Source organism: Schistocerca nitens, chromosome 1 (assembly GCF_023898315.1).
Source record: "Schistocerca nitens isolate TAMUIC-IGC-003100 chromosome 1, iqSchNite1.1, whole genome shotgun sequence".
NCBI classification, from domain to species: domain Eukaryota; kingdom Metazoa; phylum Arthropoda; class Insecta; order Orthoptera; family Acrididae; genus Schistocerca; species Schistocerca nitens.
In genome coordinates this window covers 1,181,452,505-1,181,469,759 of record NC_064614.1, presented here as the reverse complement: position 1 = coordinate 1,181,469,759, position 17,255 = coordinate 1,181,452,505, and the positions used below count along the sequence as shown (strand labels likewise).

At 43.0% G+C, this 17,255-nt stretch overlaps 1 protein-coding gene across 2 annotated transcripts in view; it reads right to left on the bottom strand.

Annotated features, from left to right (window-relative positions):
* Nucleotides 1–17,255, bottom strand: part of LOC126200568 (trithorax group protein osa-like) — a 106,452-nt gene that overhangs the window by 27,528 nt on the left and 61,669 nt on the right. For both annotated transcript variants that reach the window (XM_049936719.1, XM_049936720.1), the window contains exons 3-6: nt 13,261–13,464; nt 10,588–10,695; nt 5,659–5,766; nt 4,825–4,923 (exon numbers count right to left, since the gene is read on the bottom strand). In XM_049936719.1, coding sequence (XP_049792676.1) covers nt 4,825–4,923; nt 5,659–5,766; nt 10,588–10,695; nt 13,261–13,464 — 519 coding nt within the window. The remainder of the gene's footprint in view (nt 1–4,824; nt 4,924–5,658; nt 5,767–10,587; nt 10,696–13,260; nt 13,465–17,255) is intronic.

Here is a 17,255-nt window from a genome sequence, read left to right as displayed (position 1 = left end):
GGGTTGTGGTTGAAAGACACATAGATACCGCGAATTCTGTGAGGCAGCATTATCAGCACCTTATTGTGGAGCTGATTGTGGGTCTCCATGGCCGGCTGGTCGAATCGTAAAATAACCAGAGTTGTGGGGCATTCGAATGTCGTAGCGGCCCGATGGTGAATCGGATGGGAAAGTGCGGGCAGGTAGAGTTCATCGAGGTCCCGGTTGGCCAATTATAACCACCACAACGGTGGATATACACTCCTGGAAATGGAAAAAAGAACACATTGACACCGGTGTGTCAGACCCACCATACTTGCTCCGGACACTGCGAGAGGGCTGTACAAGCAATGATCACACGCACGGCACAGCGGACGCACCAGGAACCGCGGTGTTGGCCGTCGAATGGCGCTAGCTGCGCAGCATTTGTGCACCGCCGCCGTCAGTGTCAGCCAGTTTGCCGTGGCATACGGAGCTCCATCGCAGTCTTTAACACTGGTAGCATGCCGCGACAGCGTGGACGTGAACCGTATGTGCAGTTGACGGACTTTGAGCGAGGGCGTATAGTGGGCATGCGGGAGGCCGGGTGGACGTACCGCCGAATTGCTCAACACGTGGGGCGTGAGGTCTCCACAGTACATCGATGTTGTCGCCAGTGGTCGGCGGAAGGTGCACGTGCCCGTCGACCTGGGACCGGACCGCAGCGACGCACGGATGCACGCCAAGACCGTAGGATCCTACGCAGTGCCGTAGGGGACCGCACCGCCACTTCCCAGCAAATTAGGGACACTGTTGCTCCTGGGGTATCGGCGAGGACCATTCGCAACCGTTCCATGAAGCTGGGCTACGGTCCCGCACACCGTTAGGCCGTCTTCCGCTCACGCCCCAACATCGTGCAGCCCGCCTCCAGTGGTGTCGCGACAGGCGTGAATGGAGGGACGAATGGAGACGTGTCGTCTTCAGCGATGAGAGTCGCTTCTGCCTTGGTGCCAATGATGGTCGTATGCGTGTTTGGCGCCGTGCAGGTGAGCGCCACAATCAGGACTGCATACGACCGAGGCACACAGGGCCAACACCCGGCATCATGGTGTGGGGAGCGATCTCCTACACTGGCCGTACACCACTGGTGATCGTCGAGGGGACACTGAATAGTGCACGGTACATCCAAACCGTCATCGAACCCATCGTTCTACCATTCCTAGACCGGCAAGGGAACTTGCTGTTCCAACAGGACAATGCACGTCCGCATGTATCCCGTGCCACCCAACGTGCTCTAGAAGGTGTAAGGCAACTACCCTGGCCAGCAAGATCTCCGGATCTGTCCCCCATTGAGCATGTTTGGGACTGGATGAAGCGTCGTCTCACGCGGTCTGCACGTCCAGCACGAACGCTGGTCCAACTGAGGCGCCAGGTGGAAATGGCATGGCAAGCCGTTCCACAGGACTACATCCAGCATCTCTACGATCGTCTCCATGGGAGAATAGCAGCCTGCATTGCTGCGAAAGGTGGATATACACTGTACTAGTGCCGACATTGTGCATGCTCTGTTGCCTATGTCTATGTGCCTGTGGTTCTGTCAGTGTGATCATGTGATGTATCTGACCCCAGGAATGTGTCAATAAAGTTTCCCCTTCCTGGGACAATGAATTCACGGTGTTCTTATTTCAATTTCCAGGAGTGTATTATGTATCAAGCTCATCCTAACCCCTGTCGTCCGACAACAAGTAATGGGCTACCTGTGGCATTCTGTGTGTGCATCGTGATAGATGGTTCATGACTTCCGCTGGGATCGGTTGACTGCTTTGTCTTCATAGAATGTTTTTGGTGGTATGGACGAGGCGTGGGAGGCTAGCGAGAGAGCGCTCATGGACAAGGATGGCAAGTGGCTCTACTAGCGCAAGAAGGTTTTGCCGGCGCAGCGGGTAGCGAGCGGTCGGCTTTGGCAAGGCTGCTGGGAGGAGAAGAGCGTGCGTGTGTGAGGGCGGCAGATGATCAGACTTTCGCTAGTTCGGAGGAAGAAGACGGCACGTCATGGTAGCCATCTTGTGTAGAATGATGGTATGTCGCTTTTGGAACTTTTGTCACTGAAAACGAGGGGACTGGTTTCGGTTTCACCAGGTGAAGTGATCTTGTTCTAGAACTTTGCAGAACTGTGTTAGGAAGCTGATGTTTTAAGAAGGGGAGAAATATGGACAGCGCCGGTAACGAGTAAGTTGGATTGGTTTGGTGGAAACAAAGCACCAACCGTAACCTGCACTATTGGTCGAGAAGTACCTATTGTTCTGGTAGTTGGGACTGAGAAGTGTGGTACTAGTAGTACAAAGGCACGACCGGCCGGCGTTTGTCTTAGAGTGTAATTGTAGATCGAGAAGTTAAAATAAATTCGAGGGTTGACTGAAAAGTAATGCCTCCACCATCGTAACCCTTTAACGGTTGGCAGCATTGGTATGCGGCAGGTACTGGCTTGTTGAGTAGCCTCTTCTCTACACATACAGTTGGCGGGAAGCCTTAGTACTGAACGGTTGTGTTGTTACAGTGTAAAGCATGGAAACCTGCGCAGACGGTCGGTCAATGTGATTTAAGCAACGTGCAGTCATTGAATTCTTAACAGCACAAGGTGTCACCCCGAAGGAGATTCATCAGAGAATGAAAGCAGTTCATGGTGATTGTGTTGATGTGAGAACTGTGTGTCGTTGGTCGAGTAAGTTGAGGCGGGAACATCTGACCTGCGTGACAGCAACCAATGAGTTTCACAAGCAAAATGTTGACAGATTGATTCAGGACGATCGTCGTATCACTCAGAAAGAATTTGCAAGCACAATTGGCATTTCACTAAAACGTGTGGATCACATTATTAATTTGCTTGGCTATCGGAAGATCTGTGAACGATGGGTGCCCCAGATGCTGGCTCCTGAAATGAAAGCGCACAGGCTTGAAATTTGCCAAGAACTCCTCTCGTGGTACAAGAATGAAGGTGCCGCCTTTCTCCGTTCAATCATGGGACATCATTACGCTTCTAACGTGACGGCTTCAGAAAACTTGTTCATCGTTGGCAGAAATGTATCCAATTGGCTGGTAATTACGTGGAAAAGTGAATATTGGCTATTAAAGATCACATTCTAAGGATAACACTACTGGCCATTAAAATTGCTACACCACGAAGATGATGTGCTACAGACGCGAAATTTAACCGACAGGAAGAAGATGCTGTGACATGCAAATGATTAGCTTTTCAGAGCATTCACAGAAGGTTGGCGCCGGTGGCGACACCTACAACGTGCTGGCATGAGGAAACTTTCCAACCGATTTCTCATACACAGACAGCAGTTGACCGGCGTTGCCTGGTGAAACGTTGTTGTGATGCCTCGTGTAAGGAGGAGAAATGCGTACCATCACGTTTCCGACTTTGATAAAGGTCTGATTGTAGCCTATAGCGATTGCGACATTGCTGCTCGCGTTGGTCGAGATCGAATGACTGTTAGCAGAATATGGAATCGGTGGGTTCAGGAGGGTAATACGGAACGCCGTGCTGGATCCCAACGGCCTCGTATCACTAGCAGTCGAGATGACAGGCATCTTATCCGCATGGCTGTAACGGATCGTGCAGCCACGTCTCGATCCCTGAGTCAACAGATGGGGACGTTTGCAAGACAACAACCATCCGCACGAACAGTTCGAAGACGTTTGCAGCAGCATGGACTATCAGCTCGGTGACCGTGGCTGAGGTTACCCTTGACGCTGCATCACAGACAGGAGCGTCAGCGATGGTGTACTCAACGACGAACCTGGGTGCACGAATGGCAAAACGTCATTTTTTCGGATGAATCCATGTTCTGTTTACAGCATCATGATGGTCGCATCCGTGTTTGGTGACATCGCGGTGAACGCACATTGGAAGCATGTATTCCTCATCGTCATACTGGCGTATCACCCGGCGTGATGGTATGGGGTGCCATTGGTTACACGTCTCGGTCACCTCTTGTTCGCATTGACGGCACTTTGAACAGTGGACATTTCAAATGTGTTACGACCCGTGATTCTACCCTTCATTCGATCCCTGCGAAACCATACATATCAGCAGGATAATGCACGACCGCATTTTGCATGTCCTGTACGGGCTTTCTGGATGTAGAAAATGTTCGACTGCTGCCCTGGCCAGCACATTCTCCAGATCTCTCACCAACTGAAAACGTCTGGTCAATGGTGGCCGAGCAACTGGCTCGTCACAATACGCCAGTCACTACTCTTGATGAACTGTGGTATCGTGTTGAAGCTGCATGGGCAGCTGTACCTGTACACGCCATCCAAGCTCTGTTTGACTCAATGCCCAGGCGTATCAAGGCCGTTATTACGGCCAGAGGTGGTTGTTCTGCGTACTGATTTCTCTGGACCTATGCACCCAAATTGCGTGAAAATGTAATCACATGTCAGTTCTAGTATAATATATTTTTCCAATGAATAGCCGTTTATCATCTGCATTTCTTCTTGGTGTGGCAATTGTAATGGCCAGTAGTGTGTTTCTGCGTTTGATTTATTAAAATATTGCCATTCAGACCCAATTAACGAAGGTGGAGGCATTACTTTTCAGTCAACACTCATATAATCTAAAAATACTATTGCATATAAAGAATAATATCATCCACTCCCATACCTGTCTCCCCTCGGGAGCAGATGAAACACGGTAATGCAAATTTTTTCATATATTAATCAATAACTAGCATATCTGGTAAGCAAAGTATGACACTTAAAAGAAAATATCTTTAACCTTAGGCTGTATAAGTACACAATATCTGCACCCCCGTAGGTCTCAAACAATTAACAAAAAAATTATGAAAGCAGCAGTACCTCATGTCTGGCTGTTGGTCCTGCTGCTGCGACGTCCCGTGCACCTCCAGCATCGAGTGTTCGTACTGCACAGGCTCACCGGCGGCGCCGTCCTCCCTCCTGTAACAAGCAGAGGCCTGTTTATCTGATCCCTGTAGTAGATGAAGTAAAGGAGTTCTGGTACCTTGGAAGCAAAGTAACACAGGATCTACAATGCAAAGAGCACATAAAAACGAGACTAGCACAGGCGGAGAGGGCATTCTTTGGTAGAAGAAATGTACTAGCGCCAAACGTGAGCCTTAATTTGAGCAGCAAATTTCTTACAAAACATGTAAAAAACATAGCATCATATGGAAGCAAATCATGAACTGTGCGAAAACCGTAAAATAAGGTAATCGGTGCTTTTCAGGTGTGGTGTCGAAAATTAAGTAGATTGCTGAGAAATGGGAAGGTCTTCCATAGAATACTTTGCAGGAGAATGGATAGGATGACAGGACCTGTGTTAAGACAGTAGGAAACAATTTCCGTCAGCTGTAGGGGACTTAAAGCGTAGGGGAAGATAGAGAACGGGATGTATTCAACAGATAATGGAGGACGTTGGGTGCAAGTCACACTCTGAGCTGAAGAGATTGGCACAGGAGAGGAATTTGTGGCAGGCCACATCAAACCAGACTGAAGACTAAAACTAACAGTTGAATACTAAAAAGTCCAGCTTGTAATACAGTAAACGACAATAGATCTATAGCTATTTGTGGACTTATAATAACAATAACATTGTTTATGACATATAGCAAGCTAGTTGCATACTGAAATTCAATACTATGATTTTTTTCGTAGTTGAGAAACATTTCTTACCTGACAATAGTCTGTTGATCCGGCTGCTGTTGCTGCGGCATCATCTGGTCTGGTGGATGGTCGATCAGCAGCATCGAGTGTTCGTATTTATGTGGCATCTGGTCGCCGCTATGGAATAGAATACCACGCCCTCTTTCAGTTTTCCTTGTAGACAAGTAAATTCTTCGCTGGGAGTCGGGTGTCAGGCGTCAGGTGTTAGGCGATCAGCACACGCCCTCAGGCTTGAGGTCCAGGAGTCATGTCCCTGTTCGAGCTGAAGAGATTGTGTTGACTCCCTAAAGCCAAACGCCCAACGCTCGATACCCGATGCCCGACAGGCCGTAAGAAACCGACACACATAGACACACAATAGTGCAATTGAACTAGGAGTTTACAATTAAACTGTAAGTATAAACAAATTCGGAAGTAATGAGCAGAAGATGATGTGGTCAGAAGTACGGCCATCTTGGATCTTTAGAGTATTAAAGGAGGCTTGACAGCCACAACTGAACCGTCTTCCGTGGTAGTGGAAACTATCGATGAGCTAAACATCCCTCAGCTATCAGTAAGGAAGATGAGACCTATCGACAAACACTTTGATATGTAGTTATTACTGGAGAACCTGGACAATCTTGTTACTGATATTGGTAGTATAAATTACAACCGAAAATGGCACGCTTGTTAATAGGAAGTGTACTTCGCCCATTACAAATTTGGAAATTTGTGGTAAGTTCCTACCGGACCAAACTGCTGAAGTCATCGGTCCCTAGGCTTACACACTAAATTAAACTAACTTACGCTAAGGACAACACCCATGCCCGAGGGAGGACTCGAACCTCCGACTGGGTAGCCGCGCTAACCGTGGCAAGGCGCCTAAACCGCGAGGCTACCCCGCCAGGCACGCCCATTATAGACACTTTTTCTGATAACATTATGGTTGTTAAAATCTGTTATAAAATGGACTGTCAGGAGCAAGTGAGAAGGGACGGCTTATAATGTTAAACAAGGAGGTGTATGGATCCTTTAACTATTAGCTACATAGTCAGTTCTTCAAGTTCGTCACGGCAAGACAGTGGTTTCAAGTCGGAGCTATGTCTTCCCCTACACGGGGACGATAGTGTGATAGTAAAAGGAATACTGAAAATATCGCAAAGAATCAATGGAAATCATTTCGTGGCAATACAAACATCTCGTGCCTACGCCATGTAAAGTGGAATTACCTGACGTTATATAGGATCTTCTAATGGAGGAGGTGCCTGGAATATTTCAACAGATTTTGTGTGGACGACTATTACCTTTGGATTTGGACACAAAGCTACAATTAGCAAGTATTTTTTAATAAGATGGAGATGTGATACTACCTAATATTTAATTCCGCATGGAAGGAGGCTGCCAGGGAAACAGCAATGTGATTTGGGGACAATGATAAGACAGTAGGGATTGACTCAACGTGGATGACCTCCAATTGTAAAGACATACGAGGGTCACTCTAAAAGAAACGCACACTATTTTTGTAAAAATACAGTTTTCATTCTGCATGTGTGAAAGTTTTACAGTGTGTAGGTATATCCCTCCCGCTTGTTTTCAAACTTAGTCCAACCTGTTCCCGTGAGTGGCGCCGTCACAGCATGTCTTCAAGATGTCTGCTACACTTGACGTTCGTCACAAGCAACGTGCTGTCATAGAATTCCTGTGCTGTGAAAACGAGACAGTGGGAAACATTCACAAGAGGTTGAAAAAGGTGTATGGAGATGCTGCTGTCGATCGCAGTACAGTTAGTCGGTGGGCAAGCAGGTTACGTGATGAAAGTGGGCACTGCAATATTGAGAATTGTCCTCGCAGCGGTAGGCCTCGTACTGTACACACTCCAGACAATGTGCAGAGAGTTAACGAAATGGTGACTGCTGACAGACGCATCACAGTGAACGAAATGTCACACTACTTTGGGATAGGGGAAGGAAGTGTTTGCAGAATACTGAAAGTATTGGCGTTAAAAAAAGGTTTGTGCCAGGTGGGTTCCCAGGATGTTGACAGGGCTCACAAAGAAACAAGAAAAACGGTATGCAGCGAACTTTTGGAACAGTACGAGAATGGTGGAGATGAATTTCTTGGAAGAACTGTAAAAGGTGATGAAACATGGCTCCATCATTTTTCACCAGAGACGAAGAGGCAATCAATGGAGTGGCATCATGCAAATTCACCCAAGAAAAAAAAAATTCAAAACCACACCTTCTGCTGGAAAGGTTATGGCTACAGTGTTTATCGATTCCGAAGGACTCTTGCTTGCGGACATCATGCCAAGTGGAACCACAATAAATTCTGATACATATGTGAGGACACTGAAGAAACTTCAAGCTCGACTGAGTCGTGTTCGACCACATCGGCAAAAGCAGGATGTTTTGCAGTTGCACGACAATTCACGGCCACATGTCAGTCAAAAAAACCATGGAAGCGATCACAAAACTCGGATGGACAACACTGAAACACCCGCCTCACAGTCCTGGCCTGGCTCCATGTGACTATCATCTCTTTGGGAAACTGAAAGACTCTTCGTGGTACAAGGTTTGAAGATGATGACTCCCTTGTGCACGCTGCCAAACAGTGGCTCCAACGGGTTGGTCCAGAATTTTACCGTGTGGGTACACAGGCGCTGGTTCCAAGATGGTGTAAGGCAGTTGAGAGGGATGGAAATTATTTAGAGAAATGAAAATATTGGTCCTAAATGATGTATCTACACACTGTAAAACTTTCAAACATGTAGAATGAAAGATGGATTTTTTGAAAAAAAAAGTAGTGTGCATTTCTTTTGGAGTGACCCTCGTATAACAAATTTGTATGTCAAACCAAAAGCCCAGGCGTGAACAAAGTTATCAGTAACCATCTTACAGATTTTATAAGGTGTTCAAACAGACTAGCACGAGAAAAGCTTACGTCCTCCTTGGATAAAGAACATGGTAGTACCAGGCTGGAGGTTACAACATAAAACTAGAAAATGGATCATGTATTTGTCCCTATGCAATACCGTTTAACAGTTTTAAACTCCTTCAAACAGTACTTACAATGCGCTCCACTGTACTCTGTGCCAGTCACGTCCTTGTGGTGCCAATTAACGAATAACTTACAGAACAGCTGCTCTGTGATGTTCAACAAGATTCTGCAATTTGCCTAGTGCGGTAATAGGAAAACATGAAAACTAACTGGCATCAAATAAGCCTTCCTGATTCTCAAGACAGAGGAAAGCTTATAAATTATGTTCTGTATGCATATAGTTTTAATTACCTACCTCAAAACTACGTGGAGATGCTTAACACTGCTCCAAAAAAGAAACAAAAGTGATTTATTAAAGCATGGGAAACATTTCTCTCTATCCAGGACACTGTTCTGCGCCGGCCGAAGTGGCCGTGCGGTTAAAGGCGCTGCAGTCTGGAACCGCAAGACCGCTACGGTCGCAGGTTCGAATCCTGCCTCGGGCATGGATGTTTGTGATGTCCTTAGGTTAGTTAGGTTTAACTAGTTCTAAATTCTAGGGGACTAATGACCTCAGCAGTTGAGTCCCATAGTGCTCAGAGCCATTTGAACCATTTGACACTGTTCTGCATAATATCGTCAGATATAGACACCACCAAATTAGGACTGGTATCCACAAACAATGTTATCCCACAAGTCCTAAGAAAAAATGTAAGTGTATACACAGACTTAAACCATTCCCAATTGTAGAAATTGTGCTTTTAGTGCAATTACTGTTTTGTGTGTACGAAAAAGAAGACTGAAAATGGAAGAGATTGCAACCAAAAAAGAAGACAACTACCACAGCTGTTGCAGATCTGCAGGTAAGGCTTATATATTGCTTTGAACACAGTCTACGGCAAAATCTGACTATAACAGGGGAATATAAAATACCTGCATTCACCTTTAGTAGCACCGCTAAATGACCATATGTCGGAGTCCTGGCCCATTGGAGCATGTTTACTACCTTAACGGAAACACGAAAAATCTATGCATAAAGGACCAGTCCCACCTGGATCTGCTTAAAAAGGATGGATATGTTGTATCTAAATGTGCTGGACTGGAGTTTGTGCACCTACCAACAGAATATCGATTCGCAGAGCTTAAAACCAACAGAGTAGCAACATTCCCTTTAGTTAGCAAAAATTGTAAATGTAAGGTCCTGCACAAAAATTCCACGAGAATGTGCAGCAGAGGGGCTAGTAGCGTACACCCAAAAAAAGATGTGGAATGTTATAACAATAATGTCGTGCAGGAAGTGAGCGGTAAAATTAAAATCTTCTAATGCTCTCGCCTAGAACAGTTGCTGGAATGAACAGAGCTAATTGTCAAAGCCGTACAGGACGTAGTTTTTACACGAAAAAAATTTGGTATGTATTGGAATTCGAAAAAATACCTCCTTTGTACCTGTGAAATTACTGGCTGGAGAAAGAATGAAGAAAATCCAATGAAGATTTAAATTTTAAGTTAAAAATTAAACTGTATGTTATTAAAACACCAATTAAAAACAAAGAGTTACTCTGTTTGTGAACGTCCATGCAAGAATTAATAAAGTTTGAGAATAAATTATGCTTTCTTATTCGCTGCTGTGGCAAAAATCCTAAAAGTCTCCCATTTACGACGATCTACATACGTGGAATGTGGGTAATTGTACGACCTTGAAAAATAGCTGAAACTAGGTAGCTGAAAGTACTGACTTACACTGTGTATTCTTTCTGCAGAACTGTCCTAGCCGTACTACTGATAGTCTAATATTAAAAACTCCATCTTGTAAGAAGGTAAACGAGAATAGAACTACAGCAATTTGTCGGCTTTTCACTTTTAAATAATAATTAAATGATAATAATAATAATAATAGTATTTATGATAGATGTAGCACGCTAGTTGCGTACTGAAATTGAATATTATGAAATTATTTTTTCGGAGTTGTGATATATTCCTTACCTGAAAATAGTCTGTTGGCCTGGCTGCTGTTGCTGGGACATCATCTGACCAGGCGGATGATCGATCAGCAGCATCGAGTGTTCGTATTTTTGTGGCACCTGGTCACCGCTATGGAATAGAACATGAGGCCTTCTGTCAGTTCTCCTGATACATAAGTAAATCTTTTGCAGAGATGAAAAATTCTCCATCTTTGTGTAGAGGTGTAAAAGAATTTTTTTCTGGTCCGCAAGGCTCTTGAGCATAAATAAAAACAGACAGCGAGTTTCGCTGACATATGTTAACAAGTGCAACCACTGCTACCGAAGTAATATCATAATATTATTAATTTGAATAGTTAAAAATTATTTTAAAAAATGGTGGTTGATAAGGTTTATTTTTACTATATTACGTTCAGAAAAATAAAAGCCACAAGAATAAGTCTCTTTCATTAAAAATGCTTTTTCCTTATTAGCCTGTTACTACTACTACTACTACTACTACTACTAATATCAATAATAATATCAATAATTAAATCAGTGATAGCACACTTGGTCCGTAATAGCATTTCTGCTTGAAACTCAATACTAGACGCGTTTTCTTCGAAGTTAGGGAATATTTTAGCGGATCTTCTAACCGGAAAATAGCCTGCTGTTGTGAGTGCCATTGCTGGTGTATCATCACGTGGTACGGCGGATGGTCAATCAGCAGCACTGATTGTTCGTATTTTTGTGGCGCCTGGTCGACGCTAATTCCGCTGCTGAAACATACGAGTCACCAAACTGAAATGTGGCGCTTGACCATAATTTTTAATAGGGACACACTGTGGGAAGAAAGCAGATGGAATGTTATATCCAGTCAATTACTTTTTTCGACTATGATTGGCTGCTGTTCTTTTCACAATCCGCGGATTTCTCCATTGCCTTTGGGCAGACGTACTGAAAGTGCCTGACACATTGGCAGTCTTCGACAGACGTTATACAAATATACAGAAACATCGGGAAACCTTGTCCCTCAAATAGTGCCTCCAATTTTTTCATACCTGTGTCTAGTCATTTATATTAATATTTTCAGCAATTCTCATTCGTTCCTCTCTTGGAATGTTTGACGCATCCGTACTGCCCTTTGCAGCTAGGAGCATTTGTCATTTTTTTTTTTTTACATTTGGTATTGAAACAATAGTCACAATTGAAGGGTAAATTTCGAAACGACACACCTCAGTTTGTTTAAGAGCAAACCACTCTTTCGTAGATTTGTATTACATCGTTCTCTTGGTAGGCGACACATATCTGCTCACTACATAGGGCAGAAATAACTCATTTGCTGGATGAATTTCGAAAAGCGGTACATCTCGCTGAGATGTCAACTGTGTGATAATGTGCGATGATGCGAATAATTCTCTTTTAAGGTGTGTGAGGAGGTTTCTTACATGCTAACATTTGGCCACAAGAGGTGAGGCTAAAATGTCCAGTCGCACTATAGTTCAATGCTCTGGACCAGGGGTTCCCAACAAAATTTTCTCGAGGGTCTCCTCATCGAGAATGATTGGTACTTTGTCATATCACAGTATCAAGTACCTAAAAAGCCAGATTAAGAGTCTTTTTATACGTTTTCTATTTTTGGTACTTAGAAAAAACACTGACAAATTCATTATAGAAAAAATATTGATCTTAAAACTGCTCATGCAGGAAGCGGCCAAAACAAAAAATCTGTTATCATACGAAATATATTTAATATATTTTTTATTCTAATAGCATCTTGCAGACCCCTCTGGCATAGCTCGCGGACCCCTGGAGGTCCGCGGACCACCTGCTGGGGACCACTGCTCTAGACTTATCTTTAATAGTAGACTGTAAGAAGGTTAAAAATTTTGTTTTATCTTCTTGGGTGTTCGTCGTGTTCTTTGTACATTATTACCTTATGACTTTTGATTATCGTTGTGATAAGTTCTACTTCCGGTGAATCTCACTAAAGATCTGCTACAGTTAAAAAATATGTGTCAGCAGAGCTCTCAGACGTCTTTAAAACTATCCTAGAGTGGGCAAATTTTTAAAAATATCGAAATACATTCAAAAATGTGTTCAAAAATGTGTGTGAAATCTTATGGGACTTAACTGCTAAGGACATCAGTCCATAAGCTTACACACTACTTAACCTAAAGTATCCTAAGGACAAACACACACACCCATGCCCGAGGGAGGACTCGAACCTCTGCCGGGACCATCGATGTACATTGATCGACCATTATGAAAGATAACGATATAGTTGTGACGAAGACGTCGATACGTTGGAATATCGATAGTTTTGGTGCAGCACGACGCCAGATAAGCCTCGGGAGCGAAACACTTCTGATATGTATTCTGCGCATGAAAGTACAATAGTACTTACGATCTCGCTGCGATATTTACTTCAAGCCAAGTCGCAACGGCTTTTGTACTGACATACAAAACGTGGTTGCCAACGGCTTAGAAACAATAGATGACTGTTGGTGGGCGACAATGGGCAGTCTAGTACTCGGGACTGATTTTTCGTGCGCCAGCCTGTACTTTTAAGGTACGTGTACTACAGGGACAACATAATGAGTCATGTTTTCGTTTTTTATAGAACTTAATGATGGTATCACGACTTCCCGAAACAAGTTGATGAATTGTGATAATTTACAAGTGATCTGCGCAGCACTCCCTGCGTTTGCCTTACTTGTATGGTCCCGGTCCTAGTGGGGGCGGTCCCATCCTTTGGTAGATGAAGCCGTCAGCAGGTGGCGCCTGCTGCTCAGGGGCCGCTGGTAGCACGGGGTACTGCGGCCCCCTCCTCTGAAGGATGATGGCGTTACCAAAAGGCACCTGTTGCTCAGGGAACGATGGTTGCTGCCGCTCGCCGGGGTAGACAGCGGCGTCCGCACTGTGAAACCACCAGAAAGTGTTCTCATACTCAGGCTCTGGAGTACAAACAGGGGGCCATTCTGTATCACTCTCGTGTCAAATGTTTTTAGATTTGGGGAGACAATGGAAATTTCGTGTGGCAGAAAAAGTCATAGCATTTGCATTCTGTGGTGTCCCCCGAAGGACGATGTGCTAAGACAAGGTTGGTACTTCGCAACGAAACAAGTAAGCGTAGTCGCTCCCTGAGCGGGGTCGGAGTAGACAAGGCAGGAAGAGTTTCCATATGTCACTGCATTAGCATACTTGCTTACGTCTGAGCCCAGTGTGCAGTCATTGCTGAAGACAATAGCATCATCTCTCTATTGATCCAGCAGTTCAATTGTTGTATTAGACAGTACCCTATTTTGTTCTGTATCAATTGATATGTTAATGTGCAGTGACAGTAACAAATATTCATGAGATTCCTGTGGACATACGTTCAAGTTGTACAATGTGCGCAGAATAATGAGCCCAGTAGATGTGCAAGTCTGCAGGGCACGCGTGGGGAGAGTGGAAGTGATGGGGGCTACAAGGTAGGCACTGTAGGGGTAATGCAGACCGCTGGACGAGAAGTGCCTTTCTGAACTGAAGCCTACGCTCACATTTTTTTATAATATTGAGACCCTCCATAACCACATTTGCATCCTGACCATTCAAAAAGAAGTGTCACCTCTGCTTTCGTTAGTGTCGAAAAATAATTCCGCTGATATACAACAAGAACAGCGATTTATTCTCACCTGGCTTCTTAGTCATTTGTAACGTTCAGAGAAGCGTCATGACTGGCGAATTTTGAGTAAAACCTATGCATTTCTCTTGTTGCCATGTTAAAATCTGCTTCTTTTGTCAAAATACAGCCGCCTCACTAACATGTAGTGCAGGTGCAACTGGGACAGAATTCCGAAACAGTGCTTTATTAAATTTATTAATGACGAACTGAGAAGAAGTAAGGTCAATAGGTTATGAAAACGCACATCCTCGGTACAAAAATTACCGTGTAATGTCTTCACTTACGTAGTTCCGAAACACCTAGCATTTCTCGTTTTACCAGCAATCGATGGTCCTTAAAAATAAAATATTTTCATTGTCAAAGTCTGTACTTAGTGGGATCATGCGGTAGATAATGAAGTTTTGCATAATAACGATATAGCAAAATTCGCTTCTCTTTGCGAGCTACCATGTTCCAAAATCTCATTTCGATATCTCAAACCGTTTAGGAAACGTGGAGAATGTTGTGGATGTTTCCCTATGGCTTTATCGCTGGCGCGCGCGATCGCAAATGAGTGTGCTACGTCAGAGCAGTTTTGTTGAGATTGGTGACAGGTAGAGTCCTCCATCCAAGTCTACGGAAAAATTCAATATCTTAGCTAAATTTCTGACCCAGCAACATATTTCGTAATAGGCACCAAACACAAAATAATAACGACCCTTAGTTTTCATTGCAAACTTTTTCAAATTTCGCGCAACGTCTTCTTACATGTAAATATCACAATAATTGTGACTATTAACGAAATGGTTGGCACATTATCATGAAGCTGATATATAAAGGTATAAGTAGCGCAGAAAAGATTTTTTTCTTTTACTGAAAAGTTTCTGTAAAGTCTTTTGGGAAAGACTGCAGGACGTGCACCTCGATTCTGTCATCGCCAAAAGTGGGCAAACAGTGTAGGCCTCCCCTTCCGGGCTAACGTATGCACTCACCCAGCGTTTTGGACGGAAACTGCGCATCGGCCACTGTATGTCACGCGGACTCTAATAAGATGTTCTGATATTTAATATGTTGTAGTATCATCTCGACCTCCTCTAGGACTATAGCTAAGAATTCTCAGCACAGTGTCGACGAAAATTATTTCGTACGATACAGCACATTCCACGTGAATGTACAAGATTTACATAGATTAAGGGCTGGGGAAGATCGGGAAGTATTGGACAGCGGACTGTATCGGACAAGAGCTGTTTCTAACCTCTAGAACTAGAGACAGCACCCATCACGCCACTGCAGTGGGAACCATGGAGGGACAAGATGCCTCAGGCGATTTTGAATCAAAAATTCAGTCCGTTTTGGAGTGGCAACAAGTTAGTTATTTCTAGTAAGCTTTTCGGTGCACGAAGTTAACACTGGAGTATTTCATTTATGCGTAACTAAAATAATGTTAAGTTACAATAGCAAAAATTATAAATTACATACATAGCAATAGAAATAGTAAACTGCAGTGATAATTATGCCATCCTGTATATAAATAAGGTTGTCAAATTTCGTCTTGAATATGTAAACATGCCAAATTAAAATTGTTTATAGTCACTCCTCTAAATTATTCTTTAATTTCTTATTCTGTTTCGTCTATTATGTAAATGGAAGTAACAGTAAATCTAGTAATATTCCATCCCTTCACTATAACATAGGTTAATATGCACCATTTAACTCATGTAATACTATAATAAATATATTAAATAGTTTCAAAACTTAAGTGCAAATGTGGAAGTTTTTCAGCAATGCAGAAGACGAAAGTCATGTGGTCAAACGCTGGTAATAAGCTACTAGACTTTATTTCTATCATTTCTCTTGTTTTATCTCATTAATTCCACCTTGGATATAGTTAATATCGTTAAATTTAACAACTTTGTTCTTTTTTCACTGTTACGTAAGAAAATAAAGCAAATGTAACTTTCAATATATCCATGCACACGTTGAAAATGGAGTTATAGCTCCGTAACGCGGTGGACAGCAAGCAGAAAATAAAAAATATCAATTACTCATCTCTAATCATAACTGATATTATTCTGCACGATTTCTACCCCAAGTGATATCAGTGGGAATGTTAAAGTACCATTGCGGTGCGTCTAGGTTGTATCGGACAAAGTAATTTTACGTTGTAGTGCACAAAACGAAGCTTAAAACTAAAATGTTTAGGATTTTTTCTTTAATGTACAAATTTGAAGAAGTCAGGCCATAAATGCAGTGAAAATAATTAGAAGGAAGCCGTAGAAGTAATCATATAGAGAAACGAATGGGAAGTACTTTAGAACTACATTAGGTTTACTTACGGCTTTCAGGGAAAAGAACAAGGTAGCTATGAAATCTGTTTTAGGAAATAATACATTATTTCCGAGAACATTGTGATGAGCAGGAAATAGTATTGTACGATCATTTTAAATATTTAGATAGATGGCTTATATGTTCCAGTAATGACGAGTTCTTAAATCTAGTATCAAATATGCAATGCAGCTGAAAATAAAAGTATTGGCTCAATAAGGCAAGACTGAAAGCGGGTAAAGACTTTTACTACGATTTTATCAAAATACTCGAAGTTTTATAACTGAGGAAAGCTGAAATCACGAGTTTGCAGCGAGCAGAAAGTTGCAGCAAGGAACGAATTGACAGATTCTTCGGGAAATAAGTGAACTGATGGGCAATTACAAGTTTATAACGATTTAATATCAAATTAAAACTGTTTTGCATATTAAATGACTTCCCCCCCCCCCTGATTACAATTTCATGCCCGACACAATCCTTCAAACATTTACGGTACCAAAATGAGAATAGTGGAAGAAATATTAAAAAAATCAACGAACGTATTTTCTTACGACATCGAGTTTTATAATTCTATTAAATAACATATCATAGTATTGTTTAATGTGAAGAGTATTCCAATAAAACATTCAGAAAATTCAGAATAAGCTTACATGTCCGATCTACTGTACCTTTCCCTACTACCTAAAGGAATGACATTGACGAGACTATAAACAAAATTATTGGATTGTATTTTTTGAGTC